The sequence below is a fragment of the Delphinapterus leucas genome, chromosome 9 (genome assembly GCF_059928025.1).
Source record: "Delphinapterus leucas isolate spDelLeu-1000000601 "Yukka" chromosome 9, BTC_Dleu_Yukka2, whole genome shotgun sequence".
Taxonomy (NCBI): Eukaryota; Metazoa; Chordata; class Mammalia; order Artiodactyla; family Monodontidae; genus Delphinapterus; species Delphinapterus leucas.
Window position 1 is genome coordinate 34,544,146 of NC_143137.1, and position 21,726 is coordinate 34,565,871.

General features: G+C 39.3%; 1 protein-coding gene across 1 annotated transcript in view; it reads right to left on the minus strand.

The window, feature by feature from the left end:
• The window catches only part of MDFIC (MyoD family inhibitor domain containing), a 107,000-nt gene that overhangs the window by 23,710 nt on the left and 61,564 nt on the right, over window positions 1-21,726 (minus strand). Inside the window, exon 4 of the mRNA XM_022582846.2 lies at window positions 20,673-20,945. Coding sequence (XP_022438554.1) covers window positions 20,673-20,945 — 273 coding nt within the window. The remainder of the gene's footprint in view (window positions 1-20,672; window positions 20,946-21,726) is intronic.

Here is a 21,726-nt window from a genome sequence, read left to right on the forward strand (position 1 = left end):
TAGCACATTTACAATGTTAGATTATTCTGAATTTTACTATATATTGACCGTTACCACTGTGATTTATACTTTCATGTTTTCCTGTTACTAATCAGTGCCCTTTCTCTTCAGCTTAAAGAAGTCCCTTTAATGTTTCTTATAAGGCCAGTCTAATAATGATGAACTTGTTTTGCTTTAGCTTTTTTGGAAAACTCTTTATCTCCCCTTCAATTCTGAAGGACAACTTTGCTGGGTAAAGTAGTCCTGGTTGGAAGTTTTCTTTCTGCATTTTGAATACATTGCGCCACTCCCTTCTGGCCTGCAAAGTTTCTGCTGAAAAATCTGCTTATTGTCTTATGGGTGTTCCCTTATGAGTAACAGTTGTTCTTCTCTTGCTACTTTTAAGATTCTCTCTCTGTCTTTAAATTTCGACATTTTCATGATAATGTGTCTTGTGGGTCTCTTTGGGTTCTCTTATTTGGAAATTTTGGGGCTTCCTGAATCTGGATATCTGTTTTGTTCTCCAGGTAAGGGGAGTTTTCAGCCATTATTTCTCAAAATAATTTTCCACGCTTTTCCCCCTCTCTTCTCCTCCTGGGACCCCTATAATATCTTCACCCTTTTTTTTTTTTTTTCATTCTGCTGCTCTGATTAAAGAGTTCCACTGCCTGTTTTTGAGTTCACTGACCCTTCCTTCTACTTCATCTAGTCTGCTGTTGAATCCCTCTAGCGTATTTTTCAGTTCAGTTTTGTGTTCTTCAGCTCTGTGAGTTCTATTTGGTACTGTCTCATATTTCCATCTCTTTGTTGAAGTTCTCACTATGTTCATCCATTCTTCTCCTGAGTTTGGTGAGCATCTTTATGACCATTATTTTGAACTGTTATCAGGTAATCATTCATCTCTTCTTCATTAAGAGCTTTTTTTGAGAGTTTTTTCTTTCTCGTTTTGCCATTTGAAACATATTTCCGTTTCTTCAGTTTCTTTGACACCCTGTGTTGACTTCTATGTATTAGAGAAAACAGCCACCTCTCCCAGTCTTGAAGGAGTAGCCTCACATAGGAGATAAACCTTACTGTTCAATCCTGCCCTAGCTTTTGGTTGTCTCTCAAACCTTTGTGATTGTTGAAGCAGCCTATTTTATTTTTAGCAGCTCCCAGTATTTGAGGGTGTGCCAAGACCTAACAGTGTCCCTAAGAGGAGAATTTCAGTCAGCACCTAGGTCCAGGATGATTAGAAGCTAGACCTTAGTTAGCAGCTTTTAAATATATTACACTTCTGTGGGACCACAAGCATGAGTTCACTGGCCACCAATCTAGAGGTATCCCCTGGGTAGCAGTCACAAAATCAGGGCAGACGAGTCTACAAGTTCCTTTCCAGGAGATACTGGTGATCTGCAGCAAGGAAGAGAGGCAGTGCAAAGATGGCATCCATTGACCTCCATCCCCAAGTGTAGCTCTGCAGCCCCCTAGATAAGTGCCAAATCAGAAGCCTGCCCCTCCGGCCAAAGCTCAGTTCAAGCAAACAGGCATCTTTCACAAAAACACTGGGGATGTGTTTTAGTCTTCTGTCTGTGAAGTGTCCTGGGAGTGATAGCTAGCCAAGAACTGTCTCTCCATTTGTTACCTACCGTGGGATCTAGGAATGCAAGACCTGCTGGCCTCCCGAGCTAGGTGATCACGGAGCATTCCCTGGCCCCTGGGTGGCAACCATAAAAACTGGCCACCAGATGTGTATAAAAGCTCCCCTGGTGGACATATGGGTGCTCCAGAGCAGAGTGGAGGAAGAGCACACAGACAGTGCCTGCCCTCAGGTTTACATAGCAGGCCCTTAGAGGTGTGTTTAATTGGAAGCCTGCCCCTCAGGCCATAGCTATGAAGATAAGCTAATAGGCTTCTTTCACAGAAAGATTTTCTTAGACTATTGCCTCTTGATGTGTGTGTGTGTGTGGGGGTGTGTGGCCATTTAAGAACTCTTTGTCCTTTGGTGATGGTCTTCTGGGACCCTTGAGCATAAGCCCCAGTGGCCACCAGAGCTAGGTGATCTAGAGATATCCCTGGGCAGCAGCCATAAGAATCAGGGTGCTAGAGGAGGGTACAGGTTCCTTTCTGGGAGATACCCAGTGAACTGCAGGGAGGCGGGGTCGGGGGGGGGCACAGAGATGGAGCCTGCCCACCTCTGTCCCCAGAAAGAACTTCAGTAGGCCCTTAGATGTGTGTTAAATTAGATGCCTGCCCCTCAGGCTGATACTTTAAGTTAAGCAAATACGTCTCTTTCACATGTTTGGCACCTCTCGATTGGTTGTCTTTGCACTGGTCCCAGGTGACAGGTGAGTCACAGCAAACAAGCCGTTAAGACTTGTTTCTCGGTCACTGTAGCCTTGTTGGTCTCACAGAAATGAGTCCCACTGGTAATTAAACCTAGATGTTTTGGGAGCTCATCTCTGCGTTGCAGGTCTTAAAAGTTGGTGTCTCTGATATGAGGTTTAATTTAAACCCCTCACCCTCAGGGAGAAACTCCAGGTTTTGAGTTCTCTCCTGATTGTGGGTCACTGCACCAGGGGTGGGGTTTACGGTGAGATTGTGTCTCAGCCTCTCGTAACTTCTTTGATGTGGGTTTTTTTTCTCATTTGCCTGATGTGTAGGAGTTGCTCAGCTAGTTTTTAGGGTTCTTTTTAAAGAGGAACTTGTCCACTATGTAGATTTGGTGTGTCTTTGGGAGGAGGTGAGTTCAGGATCTTCCTATATCACCTTCTCCCCGCGTAGAATGTTTTTAGGCTAATATCAGTGACTATTACGGAGCACCCAGGGTTGGCCATGTGACACGAGGTTTTTGTGGCAGTGTGGGAGTAAACAAACACGCTAAGAGGAAGCTGACAGTACACACAAGGCTGGGGTCAGGCACAACAACTCTCCAGGCACTTGAGCGTTCCTTCGCAAGAGTCCAAAGGGCTGAGCGGCCCCAGCAGTGACTGTTCCTGCAGGCCCCCATGGAGGCAGGGCAGCATCCCCAGCAGGACGCACAGGCCTCACGCAGGCAGGAGGAGCCTCACTTGAGAAGGCCCAGGATGTGCTCCCTGGCCCTGACAGAAAAGCCAGGCCCCAACCAAAGAGGCACAGCAGTCAACAGACACTGCAGGAAAGATGAAGGGAAACAAGCCGAGTAAAACGTTAGGGCGAAATGAGATACCAAAGCACATTTCAAAGCTGTGCACAGGAGGTAAATCCTGTTATTTATGGGATTAATTTGTGAATCAATGATGCCATTGTTCCTCTTTCCACATCGCTCTCTCTCCACCCATGTTATCTGTTAATACCATCTGATTTTTTTTTTAAGGCACCATTACAAGTCTTAGATGAACAGGACATTGAAATTATAAGGTATAAATACCTCCACCTTAATTTAGCGTACAAAAAACTCCAGAGCCAAGAAAAATCTATGATCTTGTTGTCTGCAATACTCTAGAATCGACAAGAGCGTATAAACCCGGTCTTCTCATACAAAACAAAATTGTGTCGCCTTGTTAGTTATAATCCTGTAAATTGTGGAAAAGAAGCTAAAACCCCTCTTACTTAGCTGCTTCCCAATCCTCTGCACTTCATCAGGGCCACGCCCCCAGCTGAGGTTTCCCTGAGTCACAGCTCATTACCTACTACGACAATTCAGGCAGCAAATGGCAGAACTACCAAAAGAAATGCTGTAAGTGGTGGTGGTTGCTGTTTGTACGTCTGGTTTTGTGCCCCCAAGAACGTTATTTCCCTGTTGCTGGAAGCCTCATCGAAACCAAAGATATTTCCATTTATGATCACCCTGCCATCTTCATGAGTGGCACAGACAGCCAAGTATTATCCTATGTATTAGGATCTGGAAAATTAAACCCTGTTTTCTAGTCTTGACTCTGTCACTAGTAGGCTCAGTGACCTTGAGCAAGTCATTTCACTCAGTGTCCATATGCACAGAATGTGGGGGAAAATGATCTCCAAGTTCTTTTCAAGCACTACGTTTCTATGATGATACAATCTACTATTATCTATCTATAAACAAACAGTAGATTTTAAAGCTCAGGGTCTTTTCTTGGCCTTGAAGAGAGCCATTGCTTGATTAACACAAAGGTCAAAGCACAGTGGAAAGTTAATTAATGCTGAACAGGAGTTGACTCCAAGCCAGCTAAGTCCCAGGAGCAGATGGTCAGATAGCATGTGTTTGTTTGTTTGTTAGGTGAAGAGAAAGCAAAGATGGATACAGGTAGTGGAGAGTCTATGCAAAGGCACACAGACAAGAATATGATAGTTTTAGAGATAAGAGTGGCTCGGTAGTGTTGGAGCAGGAAACCCAGGTAGAAAGCCTTAAATTTTCTATTTCAGAAATGAGGAGGTAGGGACAGCATCAGTGGTAATAATATGGTATCAGTGTGGGTTAGGCAGGATGACTCTGAGGAATATTAAAGAAGGTGGGATTAGTAAGAGTTGATAAGACCCTGGAGAAGCAGTGATGGGAAGAGAAGAGTCAAGTGTGACTTCCTGGAGCTACTGACCAAGAAAGAAATAGAGGAAGAAAAATAGTTTTGTTAAAAATATTTTGAATGTAAGACAGGTTAAGCCCGAGAACACTCAAATAGAGATGTCCAAGAGGTGGCTGGAGACACTAGTTTGGAGATTGCGCGATAAGTCAGAGCTGGGCTAGGGAGTAAGGCGTGCCTGAAACTCTTAAGAGTGAATAAAATCAAGCAGCCCAGGGAGAATGTCTCGAATGAAAAGAGAAGAGCTGCAACGGAACAACAGCATTTAAGGAAAGGACTGAGCACCTAACAAGGGAGCAGAAACTCCAGGAAAGGGATGTGCGTTGGAAGCAAGAGAGAAAAATATTTCTGGTGTCAACTCTGTTTAGCCAGAGAACTTTCAAGGATGGAAATGAATAGCAGTGAGATAAGGAGTGATGACTGAATAGAGAAGTAGGGACCACAAATGCAGATAGCTTTTCAGGAAATCTGTGAAGGGAAAGAAAAACCTGAGGAAGCACTACAAAGGGACGCAGAATTGAGAAAGAGGCATACACAAACACTTGGATACGCTCACAACATATATGCTGTGAGACAGGGAAGACTTGCCTAATTGCAAGAGTTAAAACAATATGGGAAGGGGTACTCAGAGGGCTAAGTGGATGGCAGGACCTGCAGTAACAGGATGTGCTGCAGCCGAAGGGAGCCATCTGTTCCTTTGAGATGGGAGGTAAAAACAGGTTCAGATTATTTAGGTAAGTTTGCGGGAGAGGCTCGAGGTGGAGAGATACTGAGGAAATGCTGGATGGCCTCCTCTCCCCGGGCAGAGTGAGGGCAAGTTTCAGAGAGCTTTGTTGAAAGAGTAGCAACAAAATGAAGCAGTCATTGTGGAAAATGGGAGAGGGCAGGTCTGCACAGTTTGCTGCTGTATCCTGGCACCTGAGGGTCTGTGAGAATCCAGTTGAGACCCAAGACCACACATGGGTAGTGACAGTGCTTTTTATGGATATCAAGGCTTCTTCGCTATTGTTCAGCTCCTTGGTATAGAGAGAAGGTGAAAAGACAGTGTAGATTTGGGGTTCTGAAAGACAAGTATGTCAGAATGACAGGGTCTCAAGCAAGTTACGAGATTCGTCAAGAGATCCAAATACATATATATATATTCCAAATACATATAAAAAGAATATATTAGAATATATTTATTTTAATGTATATTATTTGCATATATATTAAATGCCATCATATAGATACTATTATGTATATATATATATATATTATAAAATGGTCAACTGGGGTTCAAGAGCCAGTATGTTCATATTTATTTCTGACTAAAACTATAGTTTTTTAAAAAGTAACAACAGTAATCAAAGGCACTGGGTTAAAGAATAAAATGGCACTGCTGTACAGAATTTAGTGCACAAGCCTGGGCACATGGCAGACCCTTAATAAATACCTGTTGACTTGAAGAAATTCGTTTGTAGGGCCTGAGGCAAAGATTCCTTTTGAGTTTACTTTCACTTCTCCTATCACTCTACAGAACACATTTTCTAGGAGATAGCTACCATAGACGTTAAAAAGTTCTTTCTAAAGTAACTACTCTTCTGTCATTCCAAAATACAATTTCTGCATCCCTCACTGAGCATAATTGTTAGGAAAATAAATAAACTTCAACTTCTAGTGTCAACTTTAAATTATGTTATGTTATGGGATGTTATTCCCCAAGAGGGCCGGTTCCTCCAGTTTGATTTCCCAAGAGAAGTCAGAGTAGAAATTTAGGCAGGTTTAATACATGGTTGGAAAAGTAGGATATTAATCCATTTTGCTCTTTTCTTTCAATTATCTTCACATTTCCCCCAAACTCCTGGATTTCTCAGTCTTTAGGAGACGACTACTATTTATTTGTATGAATATTTTTCCCTTCAAAATAGGAAATGATTAATTTCCCTGAGCAAACTTTTATAATTTTTCGATTTTTTTTTTTTCTTCTAATTGCTTCCTATATCCACTTGAGAGAGGTCTACCACCTTCCATTTTCCCTTCTGTCAAGTGTACAAGAAGTAGGGAAGCCCGTACAACTTACAAAGGACCTGTGCTGGGAAGGGGCCTGAGGCCACACTCTGCTGTATATCAATTAAAATCCCTTCGGAAGATTGATAAATCCCTTCAGAAGATTGATTAGTCTGAAACATTTTTCACCAGGTTGTTGACTTTGATTCTTTCCTCTCTTTTCTCCCATACTTATTTATGGAGACTTACATTAAGATTATTCAAATGGTGGCAGGCAAAACCATGAAGTTAATTCTCTCCATGCCTCTGTGTCCTGGTATTGCTGATAATGCCTTGGTAAAAGAATATCATTGAAATGTAAAAATAAGTACAACAGTAACTTAGGGATTTACTATTTAATATAATTTTTAAGGTAGAAATTTGAATACGTCCTCAATTTAATATGAGCAAAACTTAAAAAGCTATTTACGAAAATGTGTCCTCTGCATTATGAAAACTGCACACAGAAATGTAAGTTTACAAGACAAGTATGTTACAAAAGAAATTTATACTACGAAGAATGTTATACTACAAAGAATGCTTAGGATGCAAAGGGAGCTAGAGCAGGGATCCTTGTTTATTTCCAAGTGCCATGGACACGAAATAATATTTTTAAATGTGTAAAATGAAATATAAAAGATTTCAATGGAAACCAATTATGCTGGAATAGTTATCATCATAGTATTAAAAGTTGAGATAAATATGTGCTTCTTTTTTTAACACATTAAAAACAAGATCTAGAGATGATCTCACAACTACTATAATTTTAAAGTAGTGACTAACATAAATAATATTTCATGATTTCTGAAATAACTGTAATGTAATATAAAAATATCAGTCCCAGGTACTACTAACGCTACTTAAGTTTATTGCTTTCATTTATAATTAAGTAAAATTTAGCATTTCCTTCAAAGGTTAGCAGTTACTGACATTAAGTTGCCTTTTTTTTTTTCCCCCATCGAAGTCATGGGCTCCCCCCAAAGCTAAGAACTCCTGAACTGGAGGATTGTAGGTGGATCTTTCAAATAGCTTCCTTGTGTATTCAACTGAACCCTTCTATATAAAACATTTTTCATCTTACAAGAGTTTTTCAGAAATATGGCAACTTTATACCACGAGCTCCCCTCTATCCTATTTCATACTATACTAGTTGAGAGTTATATAAATTAACTATGAAAGGTCCTCAAAACTGTCATAGTTTAACACTATATGTAAGTAATGAGAAAACTTCTAAGAGAAGCTAGTGTTTTTGTGTTACCTCAATTAGTTTTAGGACTCAGGCAGGGTCATTTAAGAATGCGGTTTAAAAAAAAAAAAACAAAGTACCTATGTATTCTGAAAGAAAAGAAATCAACTCAAATATTATGAGAATCTAATTCAAATATTATGAGACTCTAATTCAACCTAGAAAAGAATCACCGTTAAAAGTCTTGGGTCTTAGAGAATTTTGGAGTTGCTTCTTTTAAGCTATATACCGATACAAACTAAGAATAGTTTCAGAGAGTTTTATCTGAAAAGAGTACTAAAACATTTTTATTGAAAATGTCATGAATCACTGCCATTTGAGTTCCTCTAAATTGCAGTAAATTGTTGAGTGAAATCAGGCAAAAGTTCTAACTGAAATGAGTCAGGAGGGAGGAAAGACAGAAAGTAAGAAAAAGAAATGAGGAGGCAGGGTGTTGAAAGACTGACAGACAGGTGGACAAAGATACAGAAGGTATGCTTTAGAATAACAACCAAAATAAGATAACCAAACTTCTGGGCTCGCAGGCCAGATCTTTAAAGATGGAAGCTTCTCTGATGAGTGTACAAAGCAGACATATTTCTAGACGTGTTCCTGTTCCTTAAGAATCTTCTTTTTCAAAAATTCTTTGTTCAAATCCCTCCAATATTACAGTTCTCTGTTCATAAACATTTTAGTGTCTATTTAGCCAATAAAACACTAGATCCTTTAAGTGTATAGAGAGAGCGGTGGCAGGCACACAAAGGAAGGAATTGGAAAAAAAAATCTAATAATAAAACACTGGGGAAAAAGAAGCAAATTTACAACAGCACCAAAGATAACAATAAAAAAATACAGTATTACTGAAACAGTTTTAGTTAAAGACAAAGGTATGTGGATAATCTATTTAGGTTTAAAATTCTGAATTTCCTCTTTCCTCCAGATTGTCAACGGGCAGACCACATGGCATTTAGACGTGAGCTGAGGTACAAATTATACATCAGTATTTTCTTCAGTTCATCAGCTGAGGTAAATATTTGTATTCTTCTATCCTTAAAAGTGAAACTCATTTTTAAAAAGTGAAAAACACTTTAGCTAAAGTGGTAAAAATTTAGGCTAAGGTGAAACACAGAATGTAACGAAAATGTTTTGATTTGTCAGGAGCATCTAAGATAAAGTTTTGCCCTAGGTGGTCACCTCAAATATTTGACGACAAATTAGATTAAATGAACAATGCTCTCTGATACTATTTTTCTTCATAAACTACAAGAGACTAATGAGTCACCAGCCAGTTTTCGTCAGAAGATTCAAAGCATCCTGCATCTCTTCCCAAAAACTTCTTCCTTTGGGAATTGTAGTATTATGCAGTGTCTAGTGCTATTATTATAACTAGGAAATAGTATTTTGAAATCCTTCTAAAATGAATGGAAACTTCTAGCATACTTTACATCATTACAAATGATAAAATAGTTTCTTAGATGGAAGGTTTGCAAAACTGTAAATCCCCAATGTCAGCTCCTACTGGTCATTTGAAAGATCACCGGTTAAATAAATACAAAGTGCCTCATATGTGTAAGCCTACTAAAGAAGGCACTGTAAAAGATAATGGCAAAATGTGGGGCTTCCCTCGTGGTGCAGTGGTTGAGAGTCCGCCTGCCCATGCAGGGGACACGGGTTTGTGCCCCGGTCTGGGGGGTCCCGCAGGCCGTGGCCGCTGGGCCCGCGTATCCGGGGCCTGTGCTCCGCGGCGGGAGAGGCCGCAGCGGTGAGAGGCCCGCGTACCGCACACACACCCACACCCACACAAAAATGTGGCCACTTTTTGCTAATGATCTAAAATCTGAGAGGGGTGATAAGAAATAGATACAGAAATCAATAACTACAAAATAGGCACCTTCTAATGGATCTCTTCTGCTTCACCTACTCAAGGACATCCTTGTCCTGCAGAATCGACCAACTTCTTCTCCTCTACTAGCTCATTACCAATAACACTCAACCAATACATCCCATTTCTAAAAATATTCCCCTTTAGCTCACAGCCCTTTTACTATTCTCCTCTAGGAAAACTCCTTGAACAGAGTAGCCTAGACTTGCAATCTTTAATTTTTCTCTTTTCATTCTCTCTAGAACCCACTTCAATCAGACTTTTGTCCCCCTCACAACACCAAAAGTATGCTGGTCACCAATGACCTTCACAGGACAATGTCAATGGTCACTTCTTATTCATCTTACCGGTCTTCTCAGTTGCCATTTGACACGTGATCACTCCCTCCATCTTGAAATACATTCTTCATTTGGTTTCCAAGTGGCCCCCTCTTTATTGGTTTCTTCTCCATTGCTGACTACTCATCCCAGTTTTTTCAGTTCCTCTTCATTTTCTGATGCCTACACACTGGACTGGTCCATAGCTCAGTTCTTGGAATACTAATCAACTTCCTGGGCAGTAGTTCTCAACCCTACATGTATATTAGAATCACGTGGGGAGCTTCTAAAGGATGCTGATGCCTTGGCCCCACTCCACTCCAAATGAATTAGATCCTCTGGGGTCTATACCCAGAGTGATATTGCACATCCTACTCCCTTTGCCCAGAAATTCTTACTCCAGGTACCCAGGTGCTGGAATTGAGAACCAAAATCCTAGGGGATCCCATCCACTAAAATCCTAGGGGATCCCATCCACTGAACATTCTGTACCCTGATGACTCACAAAACATCTCAGGATGCAGAGCTTTCCTCTCACCTCCAAACTCCTCTATCCAACCACTTATTTCACATCACCGCTTAGAACGACCATGGGCACCTCAAGTCCAACATGTTCAAACCGAACCCTGTTCTTCCCATCTCTGTTAATGGTAAATCCATACTTTCAACCGCTCAGGCCAAATAACCTGGAGTCATCCTTAATCCCTGTCTTTCTCTCACAGTGAAATATCATGCTTCAAGAAATCTTACTCTGCCTTCAAAATACATCCGTATACAACAATATCTCACCACTTCCACCACTGCCACCCTGATCCAACCCCATCGTCTCCCATCTGAATTACTGCAAGAGTCACATAGCAGGCCCCCCTTCTTTGGCCACTGGGTACCTGGGGTCTGCTCTCAGCACAAAAGGTAGGTGATACTTAAAAATGGTAAGTCAGGTCATGTCAGTCATCTGCTCAAACCCTGTCACTGGCTTCCCACCTCACGCAAATCAAAATCCTTACAGTGGCTCATTAGGTCCCCCATACTCTGCTCCTCACTTTACTGTTTAGTTCTTAGAGATATTTGATTTTAGAATAAGACAGCTGAAGGTATCCAGGGTCTTTTGTTACCTTCAGGAATAACACAAGCTCTAACAGGATTTTGTTACTACCTTAGAAACCAGAGGGAAGGAATCATAACTGTTGTTGGATTTTCAAAGAAGCCGGTGAACCAAATATAATCAGAATCTCTAAGAGCTATCACAATTAAATTAATTGGAATTTTGATTGTCTTAACCTTTGCTGGTGATAGTAATTCAGTGCAGAGTAGATCACATTAAAACACAAATATACTTTCAAAACATTTTAAAATTAAGCTACTGGATTCTGCAGTAGTTTCCTTACTCATGTTTCCTACCCTTTTCTTCTAACTCTTTAACTGCACGTTTACGTTCTATTTCCTGTCTTATACTGTGTGTCAAAGCTATGGTTAAATTCAATCGAGGGCCTTAGCAATCTGAAGTATAAGAAGCTATCAACTTCCGTCAACTTATGGTCTCAAACACAAAAGTCAGGAATTTGGAACTCAGAGTCATACATGTCTGCCCTGTCAATGTCTTCCATTCAAAGGCAATTAACGCTCCTGGAATGAGGTACGAGTGGGGACTTGATAGGCTTTTTAATCATTTCTTCATACCAACGTATTCCATAGAAGTTACTCAAAAAGCTTCTAAGATTAATCAACCGTACAACCCATAAAGAGTGGAGTTACCTAGGTTAACAATTCAGTAAATGCTTCTCTGATTACTCAGTTCTCATGCTTTGATAATGGATGTGCATTTACATAGTTCAGTATACTGAACTCTAGATCTAAACTCTAAAGAAATGACATGCTGGCTTGTCAATAAGGGTATCATTATTGCCTTCTTAAATCTTCAACCCTTCCCCCTCTCCAGGATCTCTTCCATCCAAACGTAAACACACACAAACCTTTCCCATCTTAAAACAAAACAACCCTCCGTGGACTCTGGCCTTTCTAGAGCTATTGTCGTCAGTGTGTTTCAACCACAAGCCCCATCATTCTGGCTTCTCCATAAAAATGGCTCTTAATTAGGTCACCAAATGACATCCACATTGTTAAATACAACAGAATTATTTCAGCTCTCATCCCACTGAGGCTGTCAGCAATAACTGGGGCAATATTGGGTGCAGGCCTCTTCCTCGAGTTAAAACATTTCTTCTCTGGCCTCCACGACACCACGCTCTCCAGTTTGTTTCTTCTCTCACCTTTCTTACTGATTCCTCTGGGCCAGATCATCCTCCTCTTCTCCTTTCTGACCTCTCCCCTAGGCTATCTTATCAGTGCCACGGCCTCACTCTGACGTCACCGCTGGAGAAAAGTTTGAACTTTCCATGGGACTGTCTCCCAAGTGCTCAAGCTGAATCCACGCTCCCATCCCACCAAGCTGGCTACCTGCCAGCGATCCCTGTGTCACTCAGTTCTCAGCCATGCGACCTTTGCTCTTAAATCTCTATTTAAGAAATCTCATCCAGATGCATCGTTTCAAATATCCCCTCTATGAGAACAAATGTAAATTTAGTATGCTTGCTCCTAACTCCTTCTCTGAAGCTCCAGTGGTATATTTCCAAATGTTCTTGGATTGTATAGCATTATTTGAAATTGAACAGGTCTAAAACTCAACTCATGGTCAGCCTCAAACTATATTCGGCTATTCTTCATGATTTCCTAATTTCTATTCATTTTCCCAACTAGTTGAATGAGACGATGAATGGCAGTCCTGCTTAGAATGCATATCTGACTGCTGCTTCAGTTCTTTCTATTCAGCTTTAGTCCTGGGCCAGAACCCTTAAACTCAAACTCAATCCTGAAACCCTAAAGAAAACCTTCACTGCCCACACCTGGCACAACTCTTGGGGTTGAAAACAAACTGTAATCTGGGACAAGCCTGGCTGCTGCACCTACCTGTTACTGTTTCACCTAATAAAACATCACCTAAACTTACCATCACCAGATAAAGAAATTAAAACCTGGATATATTAATGGGGTCGTTAGATTTATTCAATTCTTCTTTCCACTTAGCCTATTATTCTGAAGCTGGGTTTCTAAATAGTCTCTTCACTCAGCTACCCCACACCCCAGTGCTTCCTGGCCAATCTATCTGAATCTCCATTGTTTTATTTCCTCCCCACCCATCTCCTGAGTGAATGCTAAGCTAATTTAAATTCTTAGAGCAGTGGTCTAAGCGTGCCTACAAAACCAAAACACCAAAGGTGGAGGCCACATACAGTGCATAGCTGTGTCTATCTCTTCTTTAACATGGCCCACAAAGCTGTCAGCAGTTATTAGAAAAGAAGCACTCCAAGATTTGAGGCATAGTTTGAGGTGTTTCTATGTTTCAAATGTCAAATTTATATATATATCAGAACCTTGTAAAATCTTTGCTTTTCAGCAAATGCATGGATATGAGAATAATTTACTGTAGATCATAAATTACAAAGTTAACCTATTTTCCTAAACTCAAAAGGAAGTGTACTTAAATACTTACTTTTGGTCCTAAAGTAACACTTAGCACTTGTAAATACTTTGATAGATAATTGTTTTAATTTTTTAAGGACAGCTGATTCAATCTTTCAAGTAAATAAGAAGCAATGATTATATGTGCAGAGTGACATAGTCAAGTTTGATCGTGCCTGCTCTCCACACACACATTCAAACACCTTTCTCTTTGTGTTACTGTTGTTCCAGTTAGCTTGCTGGCTGAGCAATGAAATTTATTAAAATCCCGTTTTCCACTGGACTGGCAAATATTGCATCGGAAAGCAGAATTCTAAACCTTTCTCCCACACAATTATTCTGACACGGAGTGGAAGGCACTGTGCCTGAGAAAACAGAACAAAACAAAACACCACATCATCCAAGCAAGTTAAGTATTTTGAGGGATGCAGCAATATATCTTGCCAAAGTTGCAGGAAACTTGTTTCTGGAATCTCAGATTATAATACTATGGTCACATCATGAAGTCCTATTATTATCATTCCACTAAAATACTAGTACTTCTACAAGAGAATTTTTTTATGGGGGAAAAAGTGAATAAGATTTTATAATACTATTAAAACTAAGAATGAACCATTCAATTCCAAGTTTACCTCTCTAATTTTTTTTTTTATGGTTTTAGGATTTGGGCACGTATAGTTGACCGAAAAACCATAAAACCATAACGGAATAATGAGAAAACCTGATGGGGCTGGGAGACAGGAGTTCTGAGTTCCAAGTCTGCCCTGCCTCAGCTGAGTTTCTTTTTTACCTTTCTTTTAGCTCAAATACCTGCTCTCCCTTTTATCTCCCCTAAGGCTTTCAGCAATTCCTGAGGTTTCAACCATAATGTCTGTGAAATGTTAAAGAATAAGTATCTATGTTCTCCAATTTATGTTCCTGACCTGAAAAATGTTATGTTTCAACATTTATGATAAGTCAGGCACTAGGCTGTGTGCTCGAAGCTAAAAGATGAATAGAACAGAATCTTTGCCTTCAATGAGATTACATTTTAGTGCCGAAGACAAGAGAGTAAAAGAAACAAACTCCAGCATCATTTTGTATTTGGAGGATACTATGGGGACCCAAAAGAAGAGCAGTTAGCCCCAAACTGGGGCATCAGGAGATGATGCTTGAGTTCTGAAAAAAATGTGTAGAGGTCCGGAAGGCAAAGTAAGTTAGAAGAACATTCCGGGATGAGGGAAGGTAAGCAGCAAAGGCATTCAGCTGTGTCATTAACCATGCGTGCAGGGAACTTCAAGCATGCAGAGCAGGCACAAGTTCAAGTGCAAGGAGTTAAGCCAGGGTCTGCAGATGCTAAGGAGAGAAGGGGAAATGGTGAGGTCAGGGAAGGAGGGGGAGGGATCTATCTGCATCACCTCGTGGGCTTTTCAAACTGTCCTGCTCAGCTGTGCTATATCTCCTGTGAAGGCTGTGTGCCCCACCCGGACTGCCTCCCGGTCATGGCTGTACTCCTCCTACTGGTGACATGATGCCTGTCCCTATGGTAGTTGCGAAATACGGCTACACTATGAATGCAAGGGGAAATGCACTGAAAAGAAGAGGAACAGGAGTCTAAAAACAAGACCGAGGAAAGGTAAGAAGCCAAGAGACTAGTTTAAAGAAAGGGAAGCAGAGAGAACGAGTAAAATGGGAGGACTGGGCTTAAGTCCCTCCCTGTAGGTCCAAAGCTTTCCTAAAGAACTTGTTAGCATCCCCAGCTCAACAAGTCTAAGACCAATTCATCGTTTTATCTATGGTAATAGTTCATTACTAAAACACAAAAGGATTATAAAGGCAATCAATCAGAGTACAGATGCTTAACACATAGCAGTATTCTGGGTTTACATAATTGCAACCATAGAATTTCTGCATCATGGAGAAAAAAGAAATACGTTTCGTGATATAAAATGATGTCCTTCAGAGAAGTTGTACGTATCTGGCTACATAGTTTTGGAAGAACAGGGCATCCCAGTCTCATCTTTGCTACTTTGACTCCTCAGCAAAATACTATTCGTGGTTCTCTGAACAAAATACATTATTTCACAAGCCCCCTTCAGCCTTGAATGCCTCTTTCAACTCCCTAACCTTGTCTTATCCTTCAGGTCTCCATCCAGGCATTGCCCTGTCCATCCTGACCCTTCCTTCCCTGTGTGCTCCTTCATGATGATAACAGCAGAGCCTGGCCCGGATGAAGTATATGCTAACTCAACGGAATGCAACATCAACTCAGCTCCTCTTCACAACCGTCCTATGATACAGGTAACTAATTCTACCCCCATTTTACAGATGAGACACTGAGGCACAAAGAGATTAAGTAACCTACCCGAGGATACAACATGGGCCACTGGTAAAGCCAGTATTTGAACCCAAGAAGACTGGTTCTAGAGTCTGTGCTCTAATCACCAGGCTATGCTGCCTCTATGATTTAAAACGAGACCGTTCCTAGAAATTGCTATGTACGCAATGCTCCTGACACTTTTGTGCAGCATTTATGTTCAGTGAGCTGCTGGGATGGGATATGCAATCTCTCTATAAGTACTAAATCTATGTTTTAATATGAAGTATGTTAACTATCAAGTATTCCTAAAAAGTATAAAAATCTCTTTCCAAAAATATCTTCGTTGAAACTTAATTTTTACAAAAACATACAGCTATAACTGGCACACCTAAGATGTGTTAGGATTTACTATTCCCATAAGAAAAATCGTCTTAGAGTCTAATGAAAACCCTTGGTAATTTGAATATTATAAGATACTAAATTATACTATAATTATTTCAAAGGTCAAGAATCTTAAACATTTAGTCTTAAAACTTTCTACCTGGGTGATGCAATCAGGAAATTGAAGTATGTGTGAAAATATTTAATTATATAAAACAAGTAGAAATCTACTAATTTAATAATCTTTAAATAAAATGTACAATATTTTCCCACATGGGGTTTTTTTTCCCCTCTATTTCATAAAAGGAACTTTTTTAAAGAACATTTTTTTTAATGAATATGAGTACATATTTTAACTTTCCAGTGCTAGTTTCAAGGAAGCGGTTTGGAATAAAACATTGCATCACTTATTAACTCGTGTGAAACTCTATGAAGCTATAGTACTGAACACCACTGTAAATTTTTAAAAACTGGACTCAGACCCAATCCAGCCTCTTCAGAAATTTATGGTCTAGTAGGGAAGGAAAATGGACACAGAACACAGGTGTGAGAACTGTTTTTAAAATTTTAGAAGAATTTAAAGAAGGCAAATGTTGTTTACTAATCAGAAGATCCCTGCCCGACCCACAGCTGCAATGATATCAACATCCCATGTGATGTTAGAAAGAATGGCCACTAAATTACCTTTTCCTCAGAGACTTTAAGGCAAAATACCATAGTGGTTTCGAGCGTAGCCTATAGAGCCAGAATGATCTGGTTTGAGCCTCATTTCTATCATGTATTAATTTGACTTTGGCGGGTTCACTTAACCTTTCTGTGCCTCAGTTCTCTCATTTATGATTAAATAATTACATAGAGTTCATAGAGTTATAGTGCTATTAGGAGGATTAAATGAGTTCATGTGAGTGAAGTAGGTGGAACAGTACCTGGTATACAGAATGAACCTACATAACTATGAATCAACATAGCTTAAAAAGAGAACCTGATGAAACACATGTCTGTTGGTACTGAGGCCTTAAGTAACCCACAGTTCAAGACATATGAAAAGATGTCACCAACCCACTGACCCAGTTATGTGGCTGGGTCCATCCTTACCTCTGTATAAGCAATGGACCCACATCATAGCAGTGTTTTCCAAACTTGGTCAGCAAAGCAGCCCTTAGTGCCCTTAATGAAAGACTGTGAAAGAGTTATACATTTAATTCCACCATCTGAACCAGAATATTGTTTATGTGCAATACAAAAATCATAACCGCAAGCACCATTTATCCAGAAAAAAACACATTGCCAAACTGGGCAAGGTTAACTGTTTTCAGCGAATATTGTTTTGCTAGCATTTGCTCACTTTGCTATAAGAACAGGCATAGACGATGAAGATTTAAGAAAAATGTGAAACAAAAAGAAAAACATAAAATGAGAAAAGTCTAGGAATAATTAAATCCCCCATTGTTTTTTAAAAAATAATTTCTATCCATTTTTAATAGTATCACAAATCAAGCCTGTTCAAGACCTACTGTTCTGACATACAGGCCTCCTGAAATCCAGATATTATCTGTTTATCAAAACTGTTTACAATAGCCAAGACATGGAAGCAACCTAAGTGTCCATCGACAGATGTATGGATAAAGAAGATGTGGAGTATATACACAATGGAATATTACTCAGCCATAAAAAAGAATGAACTAAAAGAATGAAATAATGCCACTTGCATCAACATAGTATGATAATCTCTAGGTTCATCTAAGTGAAATAAGCCAAAGACAAATATCACATGTATAGATGACAAATATTATATGATATTGCTTATATGTGGAATCTAAAAAAATGATACAAATGAACAAACTTATGGTTACCACAGGGGAAAGTGGGGGGGGGAATAAATTAGGAGTTTGCAATTAAAATATAAACAAACATTAAATAGATAAACACAAAGGACCTACTGTATAGTGCAGAGAACTATACTCAAGATCTTGTTATAATGGAAGAGAATGTAAAAGTAAAAATATATATATATGTGTGTGTATATATACATATATGTGTGTATATATATACACACACATATATATAAAACTGAATCTCTTTGCTGTGCACCTGAAACTAACACAACATTGTAAATCAATTATATTTCAATAAAAAGAAATAATTTAAAAAAAATGTCTCCCGTTGCCCTGTTCTATCAGCAGTTATTAGATTTCTACTTGCCCAGAATTCACATATTCTATACAGCAAGAGACCTGTTCTGAGAGTCAAGCAGCTTTGCTATAAAGAAATCACCACAGAATCCTGGAATCGAACCTAGCCTTTTAGATATCTAATCCAAGGCATTTTCTAGAAAAAAGCAGCCCCAGACCCAAGTGTCCCAGCTAGTTGGTGGCAGAGCTGAGGTCCTTTTCCTTTTAATTTGCCACCTACCAGTTCTGTGCTTTTTGTTTGTTTAAACTTCTTTCCTTCAAAACTGACAGTCAGAAGAAACAATTGAAGGCACAACCTTAATAGCAGCAAAAAGCAGGAAGATGTCTATCTTTCTTTGAGAAAATATGCAGTAGGCCAATGGAATTTTCATCTAAGTTCAAGTAATCACAATAAAAGGAATCTACCATCAGGCTAAATTGTATAGTGTAAGAGTGAAGTAAATGGGTAGGACATTGTACAGTATATTTACACAACTCCACTGGCATTTCCTACTCCTCATACCCCCGATCCAATCTGGAACAGATTTTGTAATAAGAAGAGAAGGATTACAAGGGACTTCCCTTATCCACACCTTTGTAGTGTGGGGAAGAGGAGGATAGTAGAGAAAAAGCAAGGAAGAGGAGAGAGGAAGGGAGAGTAGAATTATATTTCATTTATATTACTTCATTTATATAACTACTGGTTTTCCTCTTCCTTCATACGTTACTTACAAAGCTGCATTCTTCCATTAGAAATCAATTCAGACATGGTATTAAAAATAAGTGAATAATAACAAATTTTATAAAAATTCCATAAGCTATTTCAAGTTGGATATGCAAATGTTACCATTATTTAAAATCAGTAAATATCAAATGGCAAATTAGAGGTTAGGGGCACAATAAGAAAAGTCAAATGTATGAAACAAGAAGATTTCAGTTGCATTCAATTATTTCACCCAATCACCTAGAAGCAAAGATTCTCTCTCAAAAATTGCATTGCCTTCCCAACTCCTTGGAGAGCCAGTTTAGTTAACAGCCTACCTATGCTTCAGAGATGACCACGCAGCTTACATGTCAAACTCATTTTAAAGTGTCAATCATGTCCCTTTCAATCTAATTAGTTTGGAAAGTAGTGTCACTGACCTGGAACTATGCAGACCATTTATTATCATATCATTTGATCAACCTAACACTTTACCTCAGTTGAGTTTGAGACACCTGTAGCCAAAAATGTAATATCCTTTCTCCCACGCATTACTGGTAACTCTCAATACAATTTCCTATTTACAACTCAATTTCTCTCTCTATGAATAAGCATGGCCAACTTCACAGAAGCATCCCCAGAATTTCCCTTCTTTAAGATTTCATGATAATTAAAATAGAAAGGTAAGGGGAATTAGAAAAATATTTTATATTTTATCTATATGAATATATATATATACACACACAAACACAATACCTGAACCAGAAAAAATACATATATATATTAAAAAAAAAAAAGATTTGAGTTTTTGATGCCCACGAACTGCTGCAAGGAGGGAAGAGGTAGAGCAGAGGAACATGCATATATGCTGGGAGAAATCTGGGACCTTAAACTTGAGGGAAAGCTATTCTTTTTTTTGACACAACACCACCGCCATTTTTATAAAAGGAATCTGTAGGTTATAAACCCAACATCACCAGATGGGTTTGTGTTATAATACACAAAAGCTTTTCCAGCTTCATAGTATTTAATTAACAAGGTAATCACTAATTCCTGAGAGGTCAGAGAACGTAGCCTAGTGCCTCTAGGGAAGGAGCTAAAGGCCAGACCACAGTGAGCTTGGAATGAGGCAGGGCTGGGGGAGGGGAGCTGTCCAGGGCAGAACCGGTAGCTGGAAGATACTGGTCCATCAAGCAACAGAGATTACCTAGCCCGCTCCCTGGCAAAAGCACGAAAATTACCAAATCTTTGCTTTAGTTTTGCATATTTAGAAACTGATTTGCAAGACAAAAATACAAGCGGGTGTCTCTGAACCACAGCATAACATATTGAATCAGGGATGGAAAAAATACCTACATTCATATGCCACCAAAACGTTGTATTTGTATTTTTAAAGGTGGTATTAAAAAAAGAAGTATAGCAGTCATATTTAAAGTAATGACTGTTCACTCTAGAAGACAATCTAAAAGCAGGATGTCAGCTGCCAACGCTTCCGTTCCCGGCCTGTGCTTACCTTTGGGGAAGCTGCATTTTACCAAAATGCCTGTTTGGAGGATAAGCAAGATTCTTCATTTATGTTTGCTTGATCAAATAATTATTCGCGAATATGATTTTACATCTGGTCAAATAAAATATGCATATATTTCACACTTACCTTCAGGTGAAGAGCCTGTCTTTTGAGAAAAGACAGCATTTACTTTACTCTTCTTACTGATGTCACTGTTTACAGACAAGCTGGATTGAATTTTTCTATGCATTTTTTGAGAAACGGGTGCTGAAAGTCTTCGATTCTCTGCAGATACATGTTTGGCCCCGTGGTGGATTCCATTTCCATTGCTCAGACTTGGGTGGCCGTTCTTTATCTTGCTTATTTCCTCCTCACTTTCCTGCGCTGCAGTTTGAAGCTGAGGCAAGCGCTGAGGTTGGGCTAAGTGAAAAAAACAGGCGAAGTTTATCCAGTTAAAAAAATGAATATTTGAAAATAATCAAAATAGACTCAGTAACAGACTTTCTTGGATTTTACCCACGATCCTAAAAGTGAAGAGGAAAAAAGAAATAAAAGGAAAACATGAATAAACATGAACATAGAGAAAGCATAATTACTAAAAGGGAAAATGGGAAGGGGGTCATCAAGGGTGACTTTCCACAAGGGATATAAAAAGAGGAGAAAAAAAGGTATTTTTTTTCTTTAAAAAATTTAAGTTGCAAATCTGAAAAACGTTAATTCAAAACTCATTCAACAGCTAATGTGGATTGTCTTCTAAGTCCCAGGTCCTTTTTTAGGTGCCACAGACAAACAGTATTATAGGAATATCCCTGAAAATGATAAACTGCTCAATTACCTTTTGAGATAAGAGGCAAGGAACAATGAGGTCAGGTATCAAAGCTGGATAAGAGAGAACGAGATAGTTGTTTTTCTTTTTAATTCCACTTTAAATTCTGAAGAAGAAAACCTTTTCCATATTCTTTAATTTGATTTTAAAATAAACCATTTATGGAAAGATAGGAATAGAAAAGAACTTCCTTAATCTGGCAAAACGCATCTAGCAAAATGAAAAGTCAACACTGGAGAAGTGCTCCTGTTTGGTCAGGACCAAGAAAACAATGCCCACCTTCACCCTCTTATGCAACATTACACTGGCAAAAACAATAAACACCAAAAAGAAAAAAAAACGGGTGAGTCCTGGAAAGGAAGAAACAAAATTTCT